The sequence below is a fragment of the Typopeltis vanoorti genome, chromosome 18 (assembly GCF_054136105.1).
Source record: "Typopeltis vanoorti isolate ZY-2024b chromosome 18, IOZ_Tvanoo_1.0, whole genome shotgun sequence".
Lineage (NCBI taxonomy): Eukaryota > Metazoa > Arthropoda > Arachnida > Uropygi > Thelyphonidae > Typopeltis > Typopeltis vanoorti.
In genome coordinates, this window is record NC_143566.1 from 38,442,865 (window position 1) to 38,469,544 (window position 26,680).

A 26,680-nucleotide genomic window follows, 5' to 3' on the forward strand; every position below is an offset into this window, starting at 1 on the left:
TGAAGTATGGAGTAATTACTTCGAATAATTGCTAAATGAAACAAGCAGTGATGATCGTATTAAAAACAGCACAGTGGTAAAAAAACATTCAACAGGCATGTAGTCAGGAATATATATGCATACTTGAAGTAGAAAAAACCATCAAAAGCCTGAAATGTGTAAAGGCAGCAGGAGTAGATGATATTCGACCAGAAATGCTCAAGTATGGAGGTATAAAAGTCTTACTGTGGCTGCACTGCATAGTTCAGAATGCCTGGACAGAGGGACGAATTCCAGATGATTGGCACTGAGCTCTCATAGTACCATATATAAAAAGGGAAATATAACTCTGTAATTCTCACATTTAGTTTTATTTTCCTTTTTATATACGTACTATGAGAGCTCAGCTCCAATCATCTGGAATTCATCCCTCTGTCCAGGCATTCTGAACTATGTAATTCTGTAATAACTCTGTAATTCTCACATTTAGTTTTTTGTCTATTGAGTGTTCCTGGTAAGATATATACAAGTATACTTGAAAAGCGGTTGAGAAGGATTGTGGAAGAAAAGCTTGGTGAGGGACAAGCTGGATTCAGGCCAAATAGAGGCTGTCAGGACCAGATTTTTCACTTTACAACAAATAGTTGAGAAATCATGGGAATGTATCAGAGATCTGTATTTAAGTTTTGTTGATCTGGAAAAGGCATATGACAAGGTGCCAAGTGAGAAGCTGTTCAAAATGCTACAGTTATATGGTGTCAAGGGAGCATTATATCAAGCAGTACTTAGTCTTTATTTGAATTGTAAGTCAGCAGTTAGAATTGAAGGAAGTACAGGAAGATGGTTTAATCTTAAATCCGGCGTCAGAATAGGATGTACATTGTTCCCTCTGTTATTCATTATCTATATGGATCACATTATGAAGGAAAGTGGTATTAAACCTGATATCAAAATTGATATTGATGTTAATCTCAGCTGTTTGCTTTATGCGGATGATGTTATACTTCTAAATAAATCTGCTACAAGTCTGCAAGATTCCCTGACTAAATTGAATAACTGTTGTAATAGGTATTGTATGATGATGATTAAGGTCAGCAATAACAAGAAAAAGACAATGAAAATATCCAGAATCATTGAAAATATCAACTGCATTGTAAATGGAGAACCTATAGAACAAGCAAAACATTTCAGCTACTTAGGCATGATTTTTATTGAAGATGGTAAATTAAATATGGAAATAGACAACAGAATTAACAAAGTTGGTATGTGTGGAAAGCTTAATTGTTTGTCACACATGTCGATTGGATTTTTAACAGTGTAGATGCGAACACAGATTGATAAGAAAATAACTATTTATTAACTTAATGCTAATATTTTGCTGATATTATATCCAGTATCTTTAGAGCATACAAACAAAGTTTGTTACAGTAGTGAGACAACTGCAATCCGGTGTAACACTGGGACTAGTATGAGTAATTGTAGCATGCAACACAAAAACAAAAGTCCTAATTAGGCTCCATATAAGTTTAAAAAAAAAATAAATAAATAAATAAATATATAAAACAAAAAACAAAAAAAAAAAACCATTAATTTGGTCTAAGGATGACTGTCTCCCAAATCTTTGGTAGATTTATACAGCCATACTTGTTTATGTTTGCAGTATGTTTCAGGACTTCTGTTGATTCTTCCAGGAATAATTCTCACTTGTAAAAGCTTCTGTGCAGTACTTTTGTTTTTTCCCAATTGATCCTGTGTGCAGGGGGTATCCAAAACATGGTCTGTCAGACCCGACTTGCCATAGCGAAAGTGCCGGATATATTTTTTGTATTCACCGAGGCAGATATCCACAGTTCTTCCTGTCTATCCATAGTAGGCTCGATGACATGAAGAACAGGGCACTTAATAGACTCCTGGATGCAATAAAGAAGAGAATATGTCCTTAGGTGAACGGATGAGAGTTGCCAATTTCACATAAGGTTTAAATACAGTGCATAGTTGGTGTTTGTTAAGCACATTAAATAGGTATTTTCTTTTCAATCTGTGTTCGCATCTATACCGTTAAAAATCCAATCAACAAAAGTTGGTATGGTAGGAAGTCAACTGAATAAATTTATATGGAATAAGAGAGAAATTAGTCAAAAGACTAAATTAGCTGTATACAATACAGTGTTCAAATCAATTTTAACCTATGGATCTGAGAGCTGGGTCAGAAGTAAAACACTTGACCAAAGACTAGGGACAGCAGATATGAAAGTCCTGAGAAAGATTAGTGGCATCAATGGCAATATCATATTAAAAACGAGGATATTAGGAAAGAACTTGACATTGACAGCATCCAGGAATGCATTAGCAGAGCTAATCTCATGTGGTGTGGTCACTTAAACAGAATAGGAGAGGAACAATTAGCAAAACAAGTGCTTTCTACCCAGTTGGCAGGAAAAGACCCAGAGGATGACCAAGGTATAGGTGGATTGATACATAAAAAGTGCCTTAGAAGATAGAAATATAAGATTTGATAATGTTTGAGTCGACAGGTAACAGACTGATTTGGAGGAAAATTGTAGATAGGAAGTTAGTCATCATCGTCGTCTTCCTATCCAGGCTCTAGGCCACGTGGCCTGTTCCAGACTCAGTCCATTCTCTTCTTGGTTGTCCCCTATTCCTTGTTCCTCTAGAATTATATGTTAAAATCTTTTTTTTTTGGTAGCCTTTGTCTGCATTCTTGCTATATATGATCTAAGCAGGAAGTTAGTAATGATGTAAATTTTTACATCATTACTAACTTCCTGTTTAGTAATGATGTAAAAAGCTGGCCCTGTAGTACTATCGTATCCTGTATACCCCCTTCAGGGATATATGTCAGGAATTTGATGATGATTATTAGTATTAATTAAATGTTTTTGTAGTTCCTCATAAACTTGTTCGGAATCCTCCTAGCTACCTTCTTCAGGGCCAGCCTAGTTGACTGAGTGGTTAGCGTATCTGCTCTCCAGCCAGAAGGCTGTGGGTTCAAATCCCACCATGGGCATGGATGGTTGTGATTGTCTGTGAAAATACTAGTGGTGGTGGTCGGCGGTAGGTGGCATTGGTGTAAATGATGAAGGTAGTTGCTATTCGTGGTAGTTGGTGGATTCAGTTGTGGAGACAGACAGAACGTTGTGGAGTAGGTGCCCTCCCTTGATGAGTCTTTGGACTCCCTGGAGGTGTCAGGTAATAATATACCCCTATGATATTTAAGTAGCTTCTGTTTGTTTTTAATTTAACTTATAATTTGATTATTTACAAAATTGTACTTTTTTTTTTATCCTATTTTTCCATCTGCTATCGATTGCTGTCAAAAAGCTGAAAGTAGTAATAGCAGTACAAAACAGTGACTGGAATAGAAGTTGCTCAGTTCTGTTTCCCAGCATGCACAGAAATGAAAAGAATGTTACTGAACATTGCTAAGTATTCAGCTTCTCATAATAGGAAAGGAACACATCAGGAGAAAAACTGTGAAGGTTCTGTGTCTTCAATATGCTTTACTCATCTATCTAACATGTCTATTAATTTAAAATTAGCAGACTGTTCATTTCATGTTATTTAATCATTTCTCCTGGCTTCTTTAGCCTGTTGCCAAACAAGAAAAACACAGTTGCAAAGTATCCTAGTAAAGCCTTTTGTGGAACATATGCAAAAGATGGAGATATTCTGATGACTGCTTGTCAAGGTAAGTGATTTTAAGTATTAAAGAAAACCTCTAAGAAATAATATTCAGTATATTTTATTAAATCAGTTTTCATCATGTAAATGGCATTGATGGAGATGATTCGTAGTAGAGATTCAGTCTAGTGGTTGAGACAGTTGTAGGTGTCCTCCCGCAATGAGTCTTCGGACTCCTTGGAGGTATCAGGAATAATAATAATAATAATAATAATAATAATAATGTTAGTGTTTAACTTCAAAAATAGGGATTTAAAAAAAAAATCCTAATTTACATTATTAGTATCATCTGACATCTTGTTTCACACTAAGAAAATTTCTCGTTGACTAGATAATATCTTTCACTTATCTACACAGAAATAATGATTACTTTTCACAGTCTTAAATTTTGTCAGAGTGGTGTTTCAGGACTGGGTAGCTCTAAGATCTCATAACAATGCCACTCTACCTAGCTCTAACCATCTCAGAGTTATTTGTGGAAAAAGTAGTTTGGATTGCTGTTGCTAAAATCTTAATGCCAACTAGCTTGCACTCTGCCTGTCAGGAAACTTTTCAGTAATAGTTCATTTAAGTAGTGATTTTTCATAGAATATTTCAGTTATCTCTCACTATTTTCATGGTTTGCAGAACATTCATAAATTTAATTCATCGAAATTTTTGTTTATTGAACAAAAAATTCTAAATCACAAAAAAAAAAAAAAGTTTTCTCTCTTCTAAGCATAATAGGAGTGATGGTAAAATCTTCTCTCTTCATCTCTTCCTCCAAAAAGCAGAATCACCAACTCAGAAAGGAAGGCTGTTGCTAAATTTAAGAAAGAACATAATAATATTTAACAATATAACTAACATCAAAAGATAAAAAAATACATTCATTAAACCACTAATATTTCACTGGTTTTCTGTCCAGCATCATCTGATCACAATGATAACTGTGACAGGCACACAGCACTTAACTAAGTAACTGTAGAAACAATTTAAATTGCAAATGATCCTAATGTCCTTGCATGGCGTCTTCTTTGGATTGGATAATTACAAAGTTAATTTAGAGAAGTTCAGTTATTAGGTGTTAAAATTATAGTCTCCAAGATCTTTGGTTAATGCAACCATACTTGTTGAGGTTGGGAGAGTGCTTTGTAGCTGATACCGATTCTAAGAATAGCTTCTCAGACCTGTAACGACTTGTATGTAATATAGATGTTTTTCTCCATTTGATTCTACATGAAGAAGTATCCAGAGTCTCCCAATCCTGATGACTTGCCATACAGCTAATCTCAGGTGTAATTTTTGTTTTCTTCAAGGTGGATGTTAACTGTTTTGCCAGTCTGTCCAAAGTAGGCTAAAATGCAGGCACAAGGAACTTTATACATTCCAGATGTTCAAAAGAATGTAGTCGATCTTTATGAGAACGTATGAAAGTAGCTAGCTGAATGGAAGGTTTGAAAGTAGTATGGAGATCTTATTTGCAGAGAACTTTGGCTATTTTTTCTGATGTACCCTTAACATATGGTATGAGAATGGTTTTGCTATGATCCTGTAGATTGGGTATAGAAGGGATGGGGGGGGGGGGTTGCATGTAATATTTTATATGAGCTGTAGCAATTGGCTAAAAATGTGTTATGAAAGTCTCTGAGCTCAAAAAACAAATGCTTGGTGAATGAGAGTTTTGAGGTGACCATACTGTTGGAAATGGTGTTGGTGGAGGTAGTGATCATTTATGTAAACACCTACCAGTATGAGAGAGTTTTCTGTAGATGGAGAAGGTTAATGAGCCATTATGAATTCTTGTCACTAGCATATCTAAAAGGGGGTGACTATTATTGCTTTCTTTTTCTGTGGTGAAGTTTATTTTAGGATGTTGGCTGTTAAGATGCTCTGGAAATGTATCTAACGTTTCTGAGGCCAAACAATAAACACATCATCAACATAGTGAAGCTAAGCTGTTGGTTTTAGTGTGGCTGTATTGAGAGATTGGTTTTCAAAATGCTCCACATAAAAGTTTGCTAGAGGAGGGGTGGGGGGGGGATCTATAATAGTCCCATCTAGCTGTTTTTATATTTTCCCTTTCCATTGGAAATAACCTACATATATGATGAATCTGGATAATTCGGTTATGTTGAGAGGGGAACAGGGGGAAATGTGGCTTAATAAGGTCAAGGGTCTCTGTCAAAGGTTCATTAGTGAAAAGTAAGGTCATATCAAAACTGACCATGATGTCGGAATCTGACAGAGTTAGATTTTCTATTAATGTTTTAAAGTGCAAAGAATTTTTAATAAATGAAGGAGTTGCCTATAAGGGAGGAAAGTGATTTGGATAAATGCTTAGCAGGTTTGTAGGTGGGGCTGTTCATGCTATTTACTATTGCAAAGGGGAATATTGTATTTGTGAGTTTTTAGGGACCTGGATGTTGTGATGTGCTGCTATATTTACCAATTTTCGGATTGATGCACCAAAGAAGAAGAGATATCTGGAGTAGTTTGACATGATAAGGTTTAAGATTTTTGGTAATTTCTTTAGACCAGGATGGAACTTTTTTTTTTAATCATTTGTACACTTTTTTCTTTGGGGATTTTGTGGGATCCCAATCTGTGATCTCATGAGAGGATTCTTTAAGAAGGTGATTCATTTTTCTGTTATACGAAGATAGTCTAAAAAGTTCTCTGCCTCGACCATAGATGGCAACACTATCGGCAAGACCTTTTTCTTTAAAGTTGGTACATCTGTCATAAGCATCCATGTGAAATTGCAAGTCATTATATCAATTAGGTTGTTTTATACAGGTGTCTGAAGCAAAAGTGTTGCCTGTATCCCTTGAAATTGATAAAATTGCGTATCGTGCAGTTATAAAATTCTTTGTAAAAGAATGTTTAGCGCCAAAAGAAATTCATTCGAGGTTCATAAAAGTTTATGAACACTCGTCTCCTTCATTTTCGACAATTTAGAAATGGGCTGCCAAGTTTAAACGTGGCCGTACCAGCCTTGAAGATGATCCACGTGAAGGACATCCAAAAAGTGTAACAACACCAGAAATCATTGATCAAGTGAACGATATGGTATTGGATGACTTGCGAGTCAAAGTGCGTGAAATTGCTGAGACTATGGGCATTTCAAAAGAATGTGTAGGATATATTTTGCATGAACAATTGCAAATGAAAAAGCTTTGCGCAAGATGGATGCCACGCTTGCTCACAGCAGATCAAAAATGCATTCATATGAAAATCTCTGAAGAGTGCTTGCATTTTAACAAGAATAAAACGGATTTTATGCACCAATTTATTACTGTGGATGAGACTTGGATTCACTATTACTGAATCCAAACAGCAGTCACAACAGTGGACAGAAGCCAGTTGTTCAGTGCCAAAGAAGACAAAGTCGGTTCCATCAGCAGGAAAATCATGGCATCAGTGTTTTGGTATGCTAAAGGCATTTTGTTTATTAATTATCTTATCATCATCATCACCAAATTCCTGACATGTACCCTCAAGGGTTGTACAGGATATGATAGTACTACATGAAAAATTTACATAATTACTAACTTCCTATCTACAATTTTCCTCCAAATCAGTCTATTACTTGTCAAGACTCCAATATTATCATTATCAGATCTTATATTTTCTATCGTCTAAGGCACATTGTACCGTATCAATCCACCTATATCTAGGTCTTCCTCTGGGTCGTTTTCTTGCCAACCTGGTAGAGAACACTTGTTCTGCTGATCTTTCCTCGCCCATTCTGTTTAAGTGACGATACCACCTGAGATTAGCTCTGCTAACGCATTCCTGGATGCTGACAATGTCAAGTTCTTTCCTAATATCCTCGTTTTTAATATGATATTGCCATTGATGCCATCTGTTCATGCCTCTAATCTTTCTCAGGACTCTCATATCTGCGGTCTCTAGTCTTTGGTCAAGTGTTTTACTTCTGACCCAGCTCTCAGATCCATAAGTTAAAACTGGTTTGAACAGTCTCTTGTATAGAGCTAATTTAGTGTTCCGACTAATTACTCTCCTATTCCATATGAATTTATTCAATTGACCTCCTACCATACCAGCTTTGTTGATTCTGTTGTCTATTTCCATATTTAATTTAGCATCTTCACTAAAAATCGTGCCTAAGTAGCTGAAATGTTTTACTTGTTCCACAGGTTCCCCGTTCACAACACAGTTGACATTTTCAAAAATTCTACCTATTTTCATTGTCTTTGTCTTTTGAATGCCAGCCTTCATACCATATCTATTACAACAGTTATTCAATTTAGTCAAGGAATCTTGCAAACTTGTAGCGGATTTATTCAGAAGTATAACATCATCTGCTTAAAGCAAAGAGCTGACATTAACATCTCCAATTCTGATATCATGTTTAATACCACTTTCCTTCATAATGTGATCCATATAGATAATGAATAACAGAGGGGATAATGTACATCCTTGTCTCACACCAGATTTGTCATTAAACCATCTTCTTGTACATACTTCAATTCTAACTGCCGACTTACAACTCAAATACAGATTAAGTATTGCTTGATATAATGCCCCATTGACACCATATAACTGTAGCATATTGAATAGCTTCTCTCTTGGCACCTTGTCATATGCCTTTTCCAGATCGACAAAACTTAAATACAGATCTTTGTTATAATCCCATGCTTTCTCGACTATTTGTCGTAAAGTGAAGATCTGATCCTGACAGCCTCTATTTGGCCTGAATCCAGCTTGTTCTTCACCAAGCTTTTCTTCCACAATTCTTCTCAACCGTTTCTCAAGTATACTTGCATAGATCTTGCCAGGAGAACTCAGTAGGGAAATACCTCTGTAATTCTCACATTCAGTTTTATTTCCCTTTTTATATATGGGCACTATTAGAGCTCTACTCCAATCATTGGGAATTCGTCCCTCTGTCCATTCTTTCTGAACTATGCAGCCACTGTAATACTTTTTAATCATTTGACCACCATACTTCAGCATTTCTGGTCGAATATCATCTACTCCTGCTGCATTGCACATTTCAAGCCTTTGATGGCTTTTTCTACTTCAAGTATGGATATGTATTCCTGACTGTATGCCTGTTGAGTGTTTTTTACCACTGTGCTATCAATGCTTGTTTCGTTTAGCAATTTTTTGAAGTAATAACTCCATACTTCAAGGATATCTTTTTCTCCTGTTTTCATGTCACCTTTATCATCTCTAATTCCTTTTACAGCACTCTTTCCTCCATTTCTAAGCTTCTTCAACAACCTCCAGAATATCTTACCAACTTTCCTGATGTTTATTTTCTATGTTCTTGCCAAAGTCCTCCCATGACTTTTGTTTAGCTAGTTTTACACTGTGTTTAGCTTTCTTACATTTGTCTCTATTATCTAAGAATAAAAGCTGACTTATTTGCCAGGAATTTTTGATATGATTTCTTCTTTTCCTTCACTGCCTCTTTAACTTCCTGTGTCCACCATGGAGTCCTGATTTTTCTATCCTTGCAGACAACCTCACCACATGCCTCTCTGGCTGAATCAATCAGGGTTTTCTTCAAGGCTTGCCACTGAATCTCCAAGGTTTGGTTCCTGTTCTTAAACTTTTTCATTTTTTCTTCAATGAGCTTTGTGTATTTTGTCTACAGTTCATATCTGAGAGTTGCTCAACTTTTATTTGCTTTAAAACTTTCTTACATGTTATTCTTTTCAATATGAAATTCAGTTTTATCCTGCTCAAGACTAAATAGTGATCACTTCCAATTTCAAATCCTCTGTACACTCTGGTGTCCTGCTCCAAGGAGAAAACATCACTATCAACAATAACATAGTCAATGAGACTTTTCTTATTCCTTGCCTCTTCTCTCCATGTCAATTTGTGCACATTTTTATGTTGGAATATGGTGAACGGGGGGGGGGTAGGTGGAATGGGCACCGGTGGTGGTGGGTGGGGCAGAACCCCCTTTCGAGTCTTCGAAATTCGAGTTATCAGAATTCAAGGAGAACTGGCCTACCAGTCTGGAACATGGGGAGTTGGGTGCCAGGGGGCAGAGCCCCCTAGTTATATATAATATTAAAAAAAACTTGCTAAGCTGATCCTTCTTCCAGAGTATTTTAGTAATATGGTCAAAAGCTGTTGGTCACATTGATGAGACCTGAATAAAGGTCTAATCTAGTCTGGACAGTGACTCCTCCCATAATACATGCCATTATACACACACCACAAAAGTAGTGTGCTATGCATTATGGGATTCTAGGTCAATTTGATGTGGAATCATGTGCTCATGTTTGGTTGAAGAATAAAAATATCTTTTCTTCTTGAGTATCAGTAATAAAGGTTTTTTCCAATTATTCCATTACAGCAGCAGTTTTGATCAGGTGAATGGAAAATAATAACCAGATCATGGTAAAAAGCATGGAAATCCTGGAGGTCATCTCATTTTGTACCATTGCAGTATCAAAGGACATGAGACAAAAATTTGCTGGGGATATGTAAAAAATTAAATATAAACAAAGTTATATCCAGAGTTACCGAGAGGAAACCTGATATCCACACTATATTTGGAGGTTGATGTGGGTAAGAAATGGTCCAAGGTGTTGGAAGAATGATAATGATTATCCTGGTTGGTTAACATATGAGACAAAACATAGCACATCCTGTGTACAGTAAATCATCCAGATGATAGTATTTTACCTAGTGATAAAAGTAATCTGTTTCCTAGAAGTCTAGTTCACATTTCCTCTGATTAGGGAACATATGCTTATAAAGCAGCAATACTCACCTTTCCACAGCCTTGTTTTGGAAACGGGCCACACAATGAATCTCTGAATTGCAGAGCTGGTGTAATCTCTGCAATTCAGAGATGAAATAATTCTTCACCTTGGCAAGATAACTTTCTCCATTAACTGATCTCCAGTGGTGTTTCATTAATTGATCCAGTTTCTTTCAAAAATTTTCACCCACCTAATTATTGACTTTTTATGGGGTGCAACTTTTTTATAACGAGTAGTGAACTTATTTCTCACAGCTGTTATTGATTTAAACTCTGCAAGTCAAAGCCAAAGCGCACACTTTTTCTTCAATGGTCATTCATTATATGCAAATAAAAGAGAAATTGATAAAATAAAAAATATAAATATAAAAAATAAAAAATCTGATTTACAAGGATGAAATTATTATATAAACATCATCATCCTTTCAGGGATTTAGACCCAGTGACCTGTTCCAGTCTCTTTCCATTTTTTTCCTTGGCTGTCTCTATATTCTCCAATTGGGTGGTATCAGAGTATTTTTTTTTTGGGTAGTTTTGAAATATCCATTCTTTCAATATGGTCAATCCACTTCTTTCGGTATTCATATACTGAAAGAAGTGGATTGGTTTGCTGATACTGAGTCTATTTTTAATTCTTTCTGTGTTTCTGTGCCTCTTCTTTTGTCCCAGGGAGTATAGCCTGCTGTCCTTTGCAGGAATTTCATTTCTCCATTTTCTTTTTTCTTCCTCTTCTTGAACTTTCATATCATCATCATCAGCAGCAGCAGCCATTTTCTGGTCGACTGCTAGACAAAGCCCTCCATTCAATTCCCTCTTGAGCTTTTCTATGTCACTGAATTCCAGTCATCTGTTTAATCTCATCCTACCACTTTTTTTTGGTCTTCCTGTAACTCTCTCCATCTCTGAGATACCATTCAGATATCAACTTCATCCATTGTTGAGTGTTACTTATTGCCATTTGGTTCTTTTAATGACTGTTATAATTATAACTTTCATATATTTTTTGCTAAATAGTTTTGTTATTTATATATCTTTAGTTATTAGAATTTAAAACCAGTGCAGGACTTTATGACCACCCTCCATATATATATATTTATATATCCTCTTCCTAAATTTATTCCAAGTTCAAATGAATCATCTTATCATACACCTTGTGGTTAAATTGATTTCCTCTTATCCTTAGTCAGCAAAAATATTGACAGTCAATTTGCTTTTTTTGTGTGTGCAATGAATTCTTTTAATCGGATAGGTTCATGGGTACTTTGCTTCATCCCATAGTTATTAAACCACTGTATACAGAAATCCTCTAATTATTGGATATTTATTTTTCTGCATTGAATCTCTTGGTAAATTTGTTTTTTCCTTAAACTTACCAATAATCTTCTTGCTCCTTGGTACATGTGTAATGCATTCCACCCTTTAGTTATTTAATGTACTTCCTTAAATGTGATTTCTTAATTATTGATTACTTGCATATAATTGTTTCTCTTCCATAAAATTCTGTTTTCAATGGAAAGTATGAGATAATTTTCTTCTATCCTGCATTCTGAACCTGTATCCAGTACAAGTTCATCTTTGTCAAGCATGAGTATGCTAAATAGATATGTTGAGTAGGTCTCTGAAAGTTGATTATTATATAAATAAATTGAAATAACTATTATATAAGCAAAGTGGATATTAGATCCAGCATTATTTCAAAGCTGAATTTAGAAACTATGAAAGTTTTGAAACCATAAAAAAAAACTATGAAACCATAAAAAAATGACTATATTATATAGGAAATTAATTTGGTTCATTTAGAGCTGATTTTGACTTCTTCCCCCCCCACCAGTAATTCAAGAAACATCAGGTTAATATGGTTTATCCACATTTATATTATCAATTAACACCTCTTAATTCACATATTTTCATCATTTTCTTTCTCTTCTATGTTTCCTCTTTCCTTTACTATAGTTTCAAGTTATATTTCTTGATTATTGCTCTGTTGTTTAATTCCATCACTATGCTTGTATTACCAGTCTTAATTTTCATCACCATGAGGGGTGCTTAAGGGTCAAAGCTGTATAACTGAGAGGAGACCTCCACATAGCCTTTAAAGGAATGCGGAGAACCGACCAGGGCTTCTGACCTAATGTCCAATCCTCACCTTCTCGTGGTGCACCCTGTTGGGTATCTACTTTGATACTGAACGAATGAGGATGGGCTGGCAATTTGGGATTTAGCTGACCAAATTGTATTCTTATTGGTTAAACCAAAATAAAAAATGATGGTACAACATGACAAAATTTCATGCCGGCTGGGGCGTCGCCTGGTTAAACAAGGCCCCCGTTGTTTTCGCCAGGGATCCAGGGCGAACAGCGAAAAGTCAGCTACTGGAACAAATCTGAAAACTAACTCCAACTCATCATCACCAGAGTTAAAGATCGGTACTATCAATGTAAGAAGCCTGAATGGCAAAGAAATGGAGCCAGTTGAGGAATTAGATAAGTACCAGATCGACATAATAGGGGTGACTGAAACAAAAAAGACCAAAACTGATGAGATCTTTCTGAGCAATAAATACAAAATGTTATATTCAGGCAATGACAATCAAGGAAAAGAATGAGTAGCCATTGTATTCAACAGAAAATATGAGGCTAATCTTCTTGCATGGCAGTCAGTGTCAAGTAGAGTAATGTGGGCAAATATGAGAATGGGGAACTGGACAATGAGATTTATTTGTGCCTATGCTCCCACAGAAGGAATTTTTTGACGCTGTAGAAAAAGCAACTGACACAATCAAAAAGGAAAAGTTGGTCCTTGTTGGGGATCTAAATAGCAGAGTAGCAAATTATTGTGAGACATATAAAAATATTTTGGGGAAAATTTCGAGAAAAGAGCAAAGCTAATAATAATGGCAAATATCTGTTGGATTTCTGCTCAGGACATGGACTGGTTATTACTAACACCATGTTCCAACATAAAAATGTGCACAAATTCACATGGAGAGAAGAGGCTAGGAATAAGAAAAGTCTCATTGACTATGTTATTGTTAATAGTGATGTTTTCTCCCTGGTGCAGGACACCAGAGTGTACAGAGGATTTGAAATTGGAAGTGATCACTATTTAGTCTTGAGCATGATAAAATTGAATTTCATATTGAAAAGAATAACATGTAAGAAAGTTTTAAAGCAAATAAAAGTTGAGCAGCTCTCAGATGTGAACTGTAGACTAAAATACAGAAAGATTATTGAAAAGAAAATGAAAGAGTTTGAGAACATGAATCAAACCTGGGAGATTCAGTGGCAAACTCTGAAGAAAACATTGATTGATTCTGCCAGCGAAGCGTGTGGTGATGTTGTGTGTAAGGATAAAAAAATCAGAACTCCCTGGTGGACACAGGAAGTTAAAGAGGCAGTGAAGGAAAATAACTCTTACAGAATATAGAGACAAATGTAAGAAAGCTAAACAGTGTGTAAAACTAGCTAAACAAAAGTCATGGGAGGACTTTGGCAAGAATATAGAAAATAAATGTCAAGAAGGTGGTAAAATGTTCTGGAGGTTGTTGAAGAAGCTTAGGAATGGAGGAAAGAGTGCTGTAAAAGGAGTTAGAGATGATAAAGGTGACATAAAACAGGAGAAAAAGATATTCTTGAAGTATGGAGTAATTACTTTGAAAAACTACTAAATGAAACAAGCAGTGATGACAGCACAGTGATAAAAAACACTGACCAGGCATGCAGTCAGGAAGAATACATATCCATACTTGAAGTAGAAAAACCCATCAAAGGCTTGAAATGTGGAAAGGCAGCAGGAGTAGATGATATTCGACCAGAAATGCTGAAGTATGGTGGTATAAAAGTCTTACAGTGGCTGCACTGCATAGTTCAGAAAACCTGGACAGAGGGACAAATTCCTGATGATTGGAGTAGAGCTCTCATAGTACCCATATATAAAAAGGGAAATAAAACTGAATGTGAGAATTACAGAGGTATTTCCCTACTGAGTGTTCCTAGAAGAATTGTGGAAGAAAAGCTTGGTGAAAAACAAGCTGGATTCAGGCCAAATAGAGGCTGTCAGGATCAGATCTTCACTTTACGACAAATAGTCGAGAAAGCATGGTAATATATAAAGATCTGTATTTAAGTTTTGTCGATTTGGAAAAGGCATATGACAAGGTGCCAAGAGAGAAGCTATTCAATATGCTGCAGTTATATGGTTTCAATGGGGCATTATAGCAAGCAATACTTAGTCTTTATTTGAGTTGTAAGTCAGCAGTTAGAATTGAAGGAAGTACAGGAAGATGGTTTAATGTTAAATCTGGTGTGAGACAAGGATGTACATTATCCCCTCTGTTATTCATTATCTATATGGATCACATTATGAAGGAAAGTGGTATTAAACCTGATATCAAAATTGGAGATGTTAATGTCAGCTCTTTGCTTTATGCGGATGATGTTATACTTCTAAATAAATCCGCTACAAGTCTGCAAGATTCTCTGACTAAAATCAATTGCTGTTGTAATAGATATGGTATGAAGGTCAGCAATAAAAAGACAAAGACAATGAAAATAGGCAGAATCATTGAAAATGTCAACTGTGTTGTGAATGGAGAACCTGTGGAACAAGTAAAACATTTCAGCTACTTAGGCACGATTTTTACTGAAGATGGTAAATTAAATATAGAAATAGACAACAGAATCAGGAAAGCTGGTATGGTGGGAAGTCAATTGAATAAATTCATATGGAATAAGAGAGAAATTAGTCGGAACACTAAATTAGTTGTATACAAGCAGTGTTCAAACCAGTTTTAACTTATGGATCTGAGAGCTGGGTCAGAAGTAAAACACTTGACCAAAGACTAGAGACCACAGATGTGAGAGTCCTGAGAAAGATTAGAGGCGTGAACAGATGGCATCAATGGCAATATCATATTAAAAATGAGAATATTAGGAAAGAACTTGACATTGTCAGCATCCAGGAATGCGTTAGCAGAGCTAATCTCAGATGGTATGGTCACTTAAATAGAATGGGAGAGGAAAGATTAGCAAAACAAGTGTTCTCTGCCAGGTTGGCAGGAAAACGACCCAGAGGAAGACCAAGATATAGGTGGATTGATACGGTACAAAGTGCCTTAGACGATAGAAATATAAGATCTGATAATGTTGGAGTCTTGAGAAGTAACAGACTGATTTGGAGGAAAATTGTAGATAGGAAGTTAGTAATGATGTAATTTTTTCATGTAGTACTGTCATATCCTGTACACCCCTTGAGGGTACATGGCAGGAATATGATGGTGATGATGACTTCTAATGATATTTTAACATCTGCCTTGTAGAACATAAAAAAAAAATACATTTGCTATCAGTGGCAACTCCTACTTGTACTTGGGGGTGCTGCAGTGTCACAGTGCAGCACCCCCAAGGAAAAAATGAAAAAATTAAATTTTGTTTGTGTTTATAAATAATAAAAATGTGCTTACAATATTATATAGATGCAATACAACATGTTATAGGTTACAACTTATGTTTTAACATTGATTGAATAGTTAATAATTGGAATTATTCGATTAATGCTTTAGATTACAAAACAAATGCACTGCAATCTAACACAGTGTCGGAATTATCACGTTCAGCCAATTGCAGCTAGACTCGTCGATATTCGTGTGCGCTTGTGATTGCACATTACAAGTGATTCCAACTCTGCTCGTTTGGGCTGTGTTGCTTACAGATAAATCGTATGCTTACGCTTGTTATTTATGTGAGAAACGAAACCTTTATTATTGGTGCGTGTTCGTGGTGAGGGTGAACTAGTTTTTCTAAATTTTATTTTGTTAAAATAACATAATTATTTATTTATTATAGATACAAGGCTGAATTATGACGAGTGTCACTGTTGAAAATATGAAAAGAATTATATTTTCTATTATCGTTGCATGAAACAAATGCACTGCGATCTAATGCAGTGTCAGAATTATTGCATTCGACCAATTGCAGCTAGACTTGCCGATATTCGTTTGCGCTTATGATTGCATGCCACAAGTGATTCCGACACTGCTCGTCTGGGCAGTGTCACTTGCAGATAAATTGTATGCATGCATGTATTAATTCTGTGAGATACAAAACTTTTATTGTTGGTGTTTGTTCGAGTGAGGGTGAAATATTTTTAATAAAGCAATTTTTTAATATGTAAATTTATTTATTAATGAATCGGTTGATTAGGAAAAAATGAATTTTTTTTTTTTTTTTTACTTTGTATATGCAGCACCTCCCACTTAAAATTTTCACCAGCTGCCACTGTTTGCTACCATTACTTTGGCAATTCTTTCTTTTAGGGTTACACGGTGATCAGCATTCATATTTGTAGATTTAGGGACTCAAAAACACACGTGTTGAACAACACGTGTGTTTTTGAGTCCCTAAATCTACAAATATGATTACTTTGGCAAGTTTGGACTGGCAGACTACTCTTTGGATACATCTTCATACAGGATAGATGGAAGAAAATCAGTGTGCTTAATAGAAGTCATTACAGGTCAGAAAGATTATATTTTGAGTCAGCTATGGCTATAAACCATCCAGTCCAGCTATGGCTGAACGAAAATGGTTGCATTAATCCGCCAAAAATCTGGAAGACTAATGAGAATAAACTATTATTTAGATATTGGTCAAGTGCATGTGAATAACTATTTTAATTACCAACTAGTTTTGCCAGTTTATGCTGTCGGCGGTCGGGGTACAATCAGGAAAGCAAAGAAAACGAAAATTACAAGCTAAACGTTAACTGGCAATTCTATTTCAATAACAAAATAGTGCGCATGAAACAATACGCGTGTCGTGGATATATGATTTACTTCTCATGGTGTATTCCGGTAATTGTATTGTTTTTTTTTATATAATAAGCTATATAAAACACAATGAATTGATAAAAGACCCGACAAGTTTCGTAAGTCGTTTGACTTGCATCTTCCGGAGAAAGAGGTAACTTAAAGTTAAAACACAAAGAAAAGAGAAATTATTAGTAATAGTTCATACTAAACAGTTGTGGCCATCTGGCTATTCATAAAATTAAAAATCAGAGTGCAGATTCAAAGTAATGATGAGTTAGGATTAAACCTTGGTTCCTATTGAGGTTATTTGTGGAACGGGCAACTGTAGCAGCTTCTTTGAAGATTCTGGAATGGTAGTTTTCTTCTATATATGACATAAGACTTTTATCAAATTCATTGTGTTTTATCTAGCTTATTATATAAAAAATACAATCCAATTACCGGAATACACATGTCAAGTAAATCACATATCTGTGACATGCGTATTGTTTCACGTGCACTATTTTGTTATTAAAATAGAATTGCCAGTTAACGTTGAGCTTGTAATTTTCGTTTTCTTTGCTTTCCTGATTGTACCCTGATGAAACCGACAGCATAAGCTGGCGAAACTAGTTGGTAATTAAAATAGTTCTTCACTTACACTTGACAAATATCTAAATAATAGTTTATTATCATTAATCCTTATGGTCAAGAATCAACAATTTTGAATTTAGAAGACTGTTATCTTAAGATCAACTCTTACATAGCTGTAATACTTCTTTTTTATAACATTTAGATAGTGCCAAAATAGGACTTCAGATCTTTTGTTCATTACAAAATTCTTTGAATTTTGAATTTCACTTACACAGAAAGATTATTTTTTTGAGTCAGTTATGGCTATAAACCATTCTCCTAACCTGAACAAAATGGTTGCGTTAATCTGCCAGAAATGTGGAAGACTGTTATCTTAAGATCAACTCTTACATAGCTGTAATACTTCTTTTTTATAGCATTTAGAGAGTGCCAAAATAGGACTTCAGATCTTTTATTCGTTACAATTTGTTTCACTTACACATCATCACACATTAACTGAAACATGTAATGTGCTCTGAAGATCTTCTTCTCCTTCTTCTTCTGCAGCTTGTCCCACTTAAAGTGGGCTCACTGTTTTTGGTGAGGCTCGTCCACATCCTCCTGTCTTGGGCTGTAACCACATCCAAGTTCTTCATCCTCAAGTCCTCCTCCGCCAGCTCCCTCCATCTCTTCTTTGACTGCTCATGCTTCCTCCTCCTCTGCACATCCATCTGCATGACCTTTCTTCCCACATACTCGTCCTCCCTCCTCATCACATGACCAAACCATCTCAATCTTGCCTCCTGTATCTTTGATCCTAAGTTTCTAACTTTCACCATTCCCCTCACATAGTCATTTCTCAGACGATCCTTTCTGGTCACACTGCACATACACCTAAGTATTCTTTTCTCTGCTACCTCCATCCTGCTGATGTTATTTTTCCTTGGGGCCACAGTTTCCATGGCATACGTCATAGCAGTTCTCACTACTATCCTATAGATTTTGCCTTTTAGATTGATTGGCACCCTCTTATCGCATAGCACTCCAGCCATCTCTCTCCAGTTCCTCCATCCCACTTCCTTCTCAACCTCTCCATCCTCTTCTGCTGTTGAACCTAAGTATCTAAAGTTCCTAACCTTCCTTATGACATTTCCTTCCAGCTCCAGATCTGTCTCCTGGCTGCTGTCCACTTTGCAACACATATACTCTGTCTTACTTCTGTTCAGTCTCATACCTCTCTCTTCCAGTACTTTCCTCCATCTTTACAGTTTAGCTACCACTTCTCTTGATTCTGCACATCAGCACAATGTCATCTGCATACAGCATTGTCCAAGGTGTGTCTTCTCTCACCTCCTCTGTCACCACCTCCATCACAATATTAAACAGGAACGGACTTAATGCTGACCCTTGATGCAAGCCAACTGTCACTTGAAACAGTCTGTCTCTCCCAGGCAGTTCCAAACTCTTGTCTTCACATTTCTGTACATCTCCTGCACCAACCTGACATATTTCTCCTTTACCTTCTTCTCCCTCAGACACATCCAGACTTCTTGCCTTGGCACTCTATCATACACTTTCTCCAGATCAATAAACACCAGATGTAGCTCTCGTTGTTTCTTTCGAAACTTCTTCTTCATCTGCCATAACCCAAAGATAGCTTTTGTCATTGATCGACCAGGCATGAAGCCAAATTGCTCGTTTGCAATCTCCACCTGCATGAAACCTAAAGAGAGAAAAAGAAATCCCGATTATTCAACCGTACTCCCTCAGATGGAGATTACCTCTTTCCTCAATCTCTATCAAAAACCCTTTCTAGGATTTTCATTGTGTGGGACATCAAGTTTATTCCTCTGTAATTCTTAGTCTTGTGCATCCCATTTACCCTTGTGGATGGGGACAAGAGTACTTTCCCTCCACTCCTTGGGTATATTTTCCTGTTGGCAAAGTTTTTTGAACTGGTCTCACAGCAGATCAATCCCCCCCCCCCTCCCAGTGCCTTCCATGCCTCTATTGGGATCCTGTCAGGGCCACCGATTTTCCATTCTTCATCCTCTTCATGGCCTCCTTCACTTCCACTCTACTGATGTTCTGCACCATTCCCTCATAAGGCTGCCCATCTTCTCTGTGAGTCCTCACATTTTACTCATTCAAAAGTCTTTCAAAGTATATTCTCCATCTGTTTCTTATATCCACATCCCTCCTTAATACTCTTCCTCCAGAGTCTTTGATCTGCCTCACATGTAAGATGTCCTCTGATGCCTTATTTCTACATTTTGCTAATTGATAAAATTTTCTCTGTCTTTCCTTTGTTTTTAATTGATCATAAAGATCTTGATATGCCATGACCTTCTTCTGTGCAACAATTCTCTTGGCTTCTCACTTTCTCTCTCTGTCCTCTTCCACTCTTGCCTCGTCCTTCTGCTTTGTCTTCCTCTTAGCCGTCACTGCTTCTTGTACATTATTATTCCACTACCAACCCTTCCACAACCGAAGTGCTTGGTGAAACATCTTTCCAGATGTTTCACCAAGCACTTCGATTTCACAGCTCAGAATTGCTTTTGAATTATGTCTCCACCAATCTTGTACACTTTCTGGTCACTCCAAAATCCTCTCTTACACCCTCTCCCTAAAACAGTTCCTCACATTCTCTTTTAAGCGAAACCACTTAATTGTCTTCATCCCATGGCTTCTAAAGGTTGTTATCTTTGACTTTATTTTAAAGTCTGCACACAGCAGCCTGTGTTGCTGTGCCACTTGATCTGTTGGGATTATCTTACAATTTGTCACTTCCTTAAGATGTTTTCTTTTAGTCAAAATGTAGTCAATCTGCGAACTGTTATTACTACTTCTAAATGTTATCAAATGTTCTTCCCTCTTGTAGAAAAACAAGTTCACAATTGCCAGATTAAATGCTACTGCGAAGTCAACAATCCTCTCTCCTTCCTGGTTCATCATTCCTACTCCATGGCTGCCAATCACCCTTTCACTTCCTTATTCTGTCTTCCTATGTCCATTCAAGTCTCCTCTGGCAATCACGATCTCATTTTCTTCCAGTTCCCTCATTTCTTCATCTAGCACATTCCAGAACTCATCTTTCTCCTCTGCATACAGCCAACTTTCTCCTCTGCATAATGGGGTATATACACATAAGACGACCAGTTGCTCTTCTCCAAGACCCAGTTTCATTCACATGATCCTGTCGTTTCTCCTACCCACTTCCAGTGCTTTGCACTTCATTCTGCCAGATACCACAATGTGTTCTGAAGATGCTGGTTTGAAATCCAGTGAAATATAAGCCAGTTAATAAACTTTTTTTTATATAATTTAGTTGGTTTGGTGTTGTAATACCATTAAAATAAGTTATAAATAATGATAGTTTGTTTGTTTTAAGATTATTGATTTATTTCACCATATGCCTAGACACTATTTAAAAATAATAAATAATAAAGAACCTAACCATTTATTGTGAACTCAGTCTTCAACAGTTTGCTGGAGAAAATTATAAAAATATTATCATTTCAGATTATAATATTCGTTTATATGACACAAGCAATGGATTTTTAAGGCCTATTAAAACAGTTCAAGCACGTGATGTTGGGTGGAGTATATTGGATACTGCAGTAAGGCAAGTTTTTTTTGTATTTAAAATTTGTAAGTTTTATATTTTCATAATGCATTAATAAAAATTCAGAAACTTTTAAATCAAGCGTATGAATTTGTAAGGAATTGAGCTGTTTTCAAAACCTTCAGATGATTTTTGCCTCCTGATGTGAGACTGCTAATTTGCTTATTTGAGGCTCATGTAAAGTGTATTGTTATACATTTAAGATAGAGACAATAGAATTAGAATAATGAGAATTTGTTACAACTTTTCAGTAATTTCCAGACTTGAAGATTGTAGTGGACAGGGTTAAAGTTTAGGGGCCATATTGCTGATGTGGTTAAGTAATCATATCAAATAACTACACTATTAAAGAAAACATTAACTTATAAGGAAAAGGAATTTTTTCAGATAATTCAATCTTTTCAAAGAATGTAATTAAGGATTGTACCATATAACTTAAAGATTAATTTTCCTAAGGAGGAACTACATTTGCCACGAGGTTCAGGAACTCTCTAAATTAAATCAAGAAATTGTTATTTATGTAGGTAATTCTGCATTCTGTTTTAAATTGGTACTGTGATTTGTTCATTTAAATTATCTTTGATAATTCAACTGAACAAAGGAACAATAATATTTCAGTTATTTAAGCAGAGAAAATGATAGTTAGTTTAATTCAGACATACCCAAGTTTTTCAGTATTTCCACATTTTCCTCTTTCTTCTGTTATTCGAATTACTTTAATAATTATAAAAAGTTATTTATAATAAATAATGTGAGGCTTTGGAGTTTAATAAAACTACTAAAAAGTCAAAGAATACTGGAGTTTTTTTTTTTGTTGTTGTTGTTGTTGTTTTGATTTGTTTAAATTTATTCAAAATTAGCTTACCTGAAATAGTGAACTTGTGTGATTGTTAAAATGTTCATTAGATTAATATTTACTACCAGTGTTAATTTTTAGAGGTGTCCTTAAAAATGGCAAATGGTTTGCCATTTTTATGTGTGAATCACAGAAATTTATGAAAAGGTTCATTTTACAAGCATTTTTATTATTGCACAGCAAGAATAGATGGTAGTCGAATAAAGAGTTTTGTGATACTCACCCACAGTATGATTGTAAACCATTTAGTACATTAGTGCTATGGGAGGATGAAGGATTTCTTTTCTTATTTTTTAATTTATTTTTAAGTATAATTTTTTATTTATTTCTATACATAGTCTGGAAACTCAACTACAGACCAAACAGAACTTTTTTCAAGCTACTTCAGATGTCTGTGGTGGTCCCGCACCAAACATAATCATTTCCCACCCAAAGACGTTTCCAAACATCCATGTTCATACTTGATTTAAACCCACAGCTTGTTGGTTGGAGAATTGTCAAGCAGACCAAGTAACTTGGCCATGCCATGGCATGGAGCCATGAATGTCTTTCTTTTCCCTAACCCTACAAAAAAAAAAAAAAAAAAAAAAAAAAAAAAAAAAAAAAAAAAAAAAATCATGTAGGGTTAGGGAAAAGAAAGACATTCAGTATAAATGGGGAGAGAGAGGCTTGACAAGCATTTGTTCAATGCCCTGTATTCCACCTCTGACTCAGGGAAAACAGCCTATAGCAGTGCTTCTCAACCTTTTTCACGTCACGGCACACCTCACAAGCATAAATAATTTCACGACACGCTATGAAAGAACATTTTTCTATTAAGATGATTAATTTCTTCTATTTCATACAGGGATTCAATTAATAAGATCTTTCTTTCAAATATTTTTGCATTATAATATATAAACATTCCAGCTAGACATTCGTTTCAGATAAGTCTTCTTATGCAGTCATAAGCATGAAATAAACGAAACAAATGGAATGAAAATACCTAATCCATACATCCTCAGTGATTGATATTTGACATAGTTTTTATATCACATCTATGAACTAAATTGTCATATTTGACTGAGTGAAAATGTGACTAAATTTTTAGAACACTTATTTTATAAAATTATGATGTGAAAATACAAAAAGTAAAATTAATTATACACAAAAGAATTACTGATCATGTATAAATATGCTAATAATAATAATAATTTATGACAAAATAAACATTTTAAGTATTAATATAAATATCTACAATATTCTTTTGCCACAATTAATACATATATTTCCTTCTTATTTCAGTGAGATACTTGGACCTGTTTCTGTGAACACAACTTTTTTATATTTGTGTCTGGTTGAAAGAGCTACATGCAATTCATGATCAAGACTCTTCAATGATGATCTGTTTAAATTCTTGATAGTGAGCATAGAAGAGAAACTTTGTTCACACATGTATGTTGTAGCAAATGGTAAAAGAATGCTTATAGCTTTTTCGCCAATGGATTGAAACTCCTTTTTTGCAGTTACCCAGAATTGAGATAATGGAACATCCTTAAACTCAACTTCAAGGGTACAATCACTTTTTAAGTCTAATAACTCCTCCTTTTCTTTCACTAATAAATGGAATGCCATGTGATCTAATGAAGATGCAAATTGATTTCGAACCCAATCGAATTTCTTTGTCTCCGTTAATTCAAAGTAGTGATGAAGCTTTCTCTCAAGCATGCATAGGTGTTGATCTACAAGTTCTAGTAGTTCTTTTTTAGGATTCGAACTACAACACCGACTAAACATTTCAAGGGAACCATTTTTCACCGCATCTTTCCAAAGTTGAATTTTGTTTCCGTTAATTTTGTCAGTGCAAGTTAATATATTCTCAAGCGGTCCTTGCATTTTTCGATTAAGTTTATTTAGGTATTCAAATATGTCAGCTAAGTAGGCCATTTTTTGCATCTAGTAATTGTCTTCCAACTTAGCTGAATTCTGAGAGTTACCCTCAAAAAATACTTTTAATTATTCTTCCAACTCATGAACTCTGGACAGAACTCTCCCTCTCGACAGCCAACGAACTTCAGTTTGGAACAACAAAAATTGATGCTTTGATCCCATTTCATCACATAAAATTGAAAAAAGATGCGATTGAATTTGATCAAAACTACTTTTGATCAAATTCACCATTTTTATAATGTCATTAAGTGTGGACTTTAATTCTAGAGGTAAACTATTTGACATGAGAGCTTCTCTATGAATAAAGCAGTGTATCATTTGACCATCAAGGTTTTCAGACCAAACTTCAGATGCCAAGACTCTGACTCTTCCTGTCATTGCAGCCGCACCATCAGTACATAAACGTATGCAATTTTTCCATGAAATTTTGTTTGTATCAAAGTATTCATTGATTACTTTAAAGATTTTCTTCCCAGTTGTTTGTTTCTGAAGTTCTTTGCAGAATAAATAATGCTGTTTCAGCCCTTTCTCATCAGGAATTCGAACAAGTGCAATTAGCTGACAACAGTTGCTAACATCTGTTGATTTTCATCATCCTGTAAGGAAAATTTCTTAACTTCACAAATTTTCTGGATTAGTGTTCCTTCTCTGCTAACTGACATGTCTTCAATGTGCCTGCTGATCGTATTATTTTAAAGTGGTACTTTTTCAATTTCTTTTACTTCATCGATTCCAAGCATAGTTTTGACAATTTCCGCACAAGCTGGTAAAATGAGTGATTCAGCAATTGTGTGCTTCTTGACTATAGCTATCAATCTCGCGACTTTTTAACTTGCTTTTAGAGCTCCATTAGATACCGTTGTGGCTGATCTCATGAAAGAACTTTGCATTTGAATTTGAGTTCGTAGATGTTTAAAATAGTTAAAATCCTTATCTATGTACGAAGGAAGATTGGTAGAAAGGTGTCGATGTAGTTTACTTGGCACCATCGCTTCATTTGACAACTTTTCCAGTCATATGAGACATTGAGGCACAGAAGAATTATTAGAGCACACGAAACCAAATTTCAGATAATCCTCTTTATATAGTCTATGACTATGTTGCGCCTTAAACTTTTTCTTTGGTTCCCTTTCTTGGACTCACAAATTTGATGGATTTTCTGATTTATTTAAATATTTGTCCATTATTGTGAGTAACTGAAAATTAAATTTAATACAATTAAAATATATGCAAATAAACAAGCCATTGAATAGAAAGATATATTATTTACATTATAATCTAGGATATCAAATAGGCATTGTAACTAGGGCATCCAAAATACCGGAACACGCAAAACTATGTTAGGGAAATGCCTATTAATGACAGAAAGTCTATGTTTACCAAGCTTAAGCTATACAAATTACACATTAATCATTTTGTAACTCATAATGTCAGCATCCATTGTCCAAAAAATATCTCGGATACCTTTTGATTCCGAAGAAAATACATTATGAAAAAATGGTTAACTATAAGAAAAAAATGACTCGCCAGTGTTTATTTTATCATGCGAAGGTACTTCTTTTTTGTATGACCATTATAGCTTCAGCTAAAATGAATGTTATAGATCGATGGTAACAGGAAAAAGCATCTTTGTCAGCAAATAATAACAATTCGACTTATGTTCCACAAACTATCACATTTGTTAAAACACAAATTCAGAAAAAGACGCAATAAGACATTCCCGCTAAGGTGTTTTACACAGACCACTTAGCAACACTGAACATCCACTTGAATGCAGTTCTTACAAAAATGATACGCTCTTGAAACACTCGACTGGTACTCTCACAACACAACAGACGAGTTGGAACTGAAGCAGAGTAATGATCTTCTGAGTTGTAGATGCAAAATGTGAGGGAGGGAGTAATGGGAGGAATGGTGCCTATGACACTCTGGGAGGTCGCCTTCACACATGCGTAGCTAGAAAAGGGCAATAAACGAAAAGGGAACCACTCAGCAGTCTAGCCTCGGTACCGTCGCCCCATAATCAGGACTTTGCAGTTAAATTTTTCACTGCACACTTCCAGTCCTTTCGCGGCACACCAGTTTGCCGCGGCACGTCGGTTGAGAAGCACTGGCCTATAGGTATCAGCGTTTTGCTTTAATTTAAATTAGATGTTTTTTGTGCTTGACATATAATAGTTTACACTTATCAACTTTAATAATAATATCATCATATAAAATTGTGCACAAATTATTTAAAATTTTTCAAAAGCTGTTGTTGTGGGTGCAAATCTTGTGTAATCTTGTCTATGACATTTTATTTTATAGTCCTGATGGGAGACATTTTATCTACTGTAGCTGGTCAGAATGTAGTAAGTAATTTTTTTCTGTATGTTATTAACATTGACTGAGCAAATTTTACTGTAAAGCAGAATATGAACCTATTTATTAACATGATCTGAAAATATTGAAGATACATGCATAAATACAAGTAGAGTATTCTTTTTTACAAGTACA

At 35.4% G+C, this 26,680-nt stretch overlaps 1 protein-coding gene across 2 annotated transcripts in view; it reads left to right on the plus strand.

The window, feature by feature from the left end:
• The window catches only part of LOC150096603 (DDB1- and CUL4-associated factor 11), a 346,061-nt gene that overhangs the window by 162,149 nt on the left and 157,232 nt on the right, over window positions 1–26,680 (plus strand). For both annotated transcript variants that reach the window (XM_090408033.1, XM_090408034.1), the window contains 3 exons: window positions 3,588–3,688; window positions 21,297–21,399; window positions 26,492–26,535. In XM_090408033.1, coding sequence (XP_090264159.1) covers window positions 3,588–3,688; window positions 21,297–21,399; window positions 26,492–26,535 — 248 coding nt within the window. The remainder of the gene's footprint in view (window positions 1–3,587; window positions 3,689–21,296; window positions 21,400–26,491; window positions 26,536–26,680) is intronic.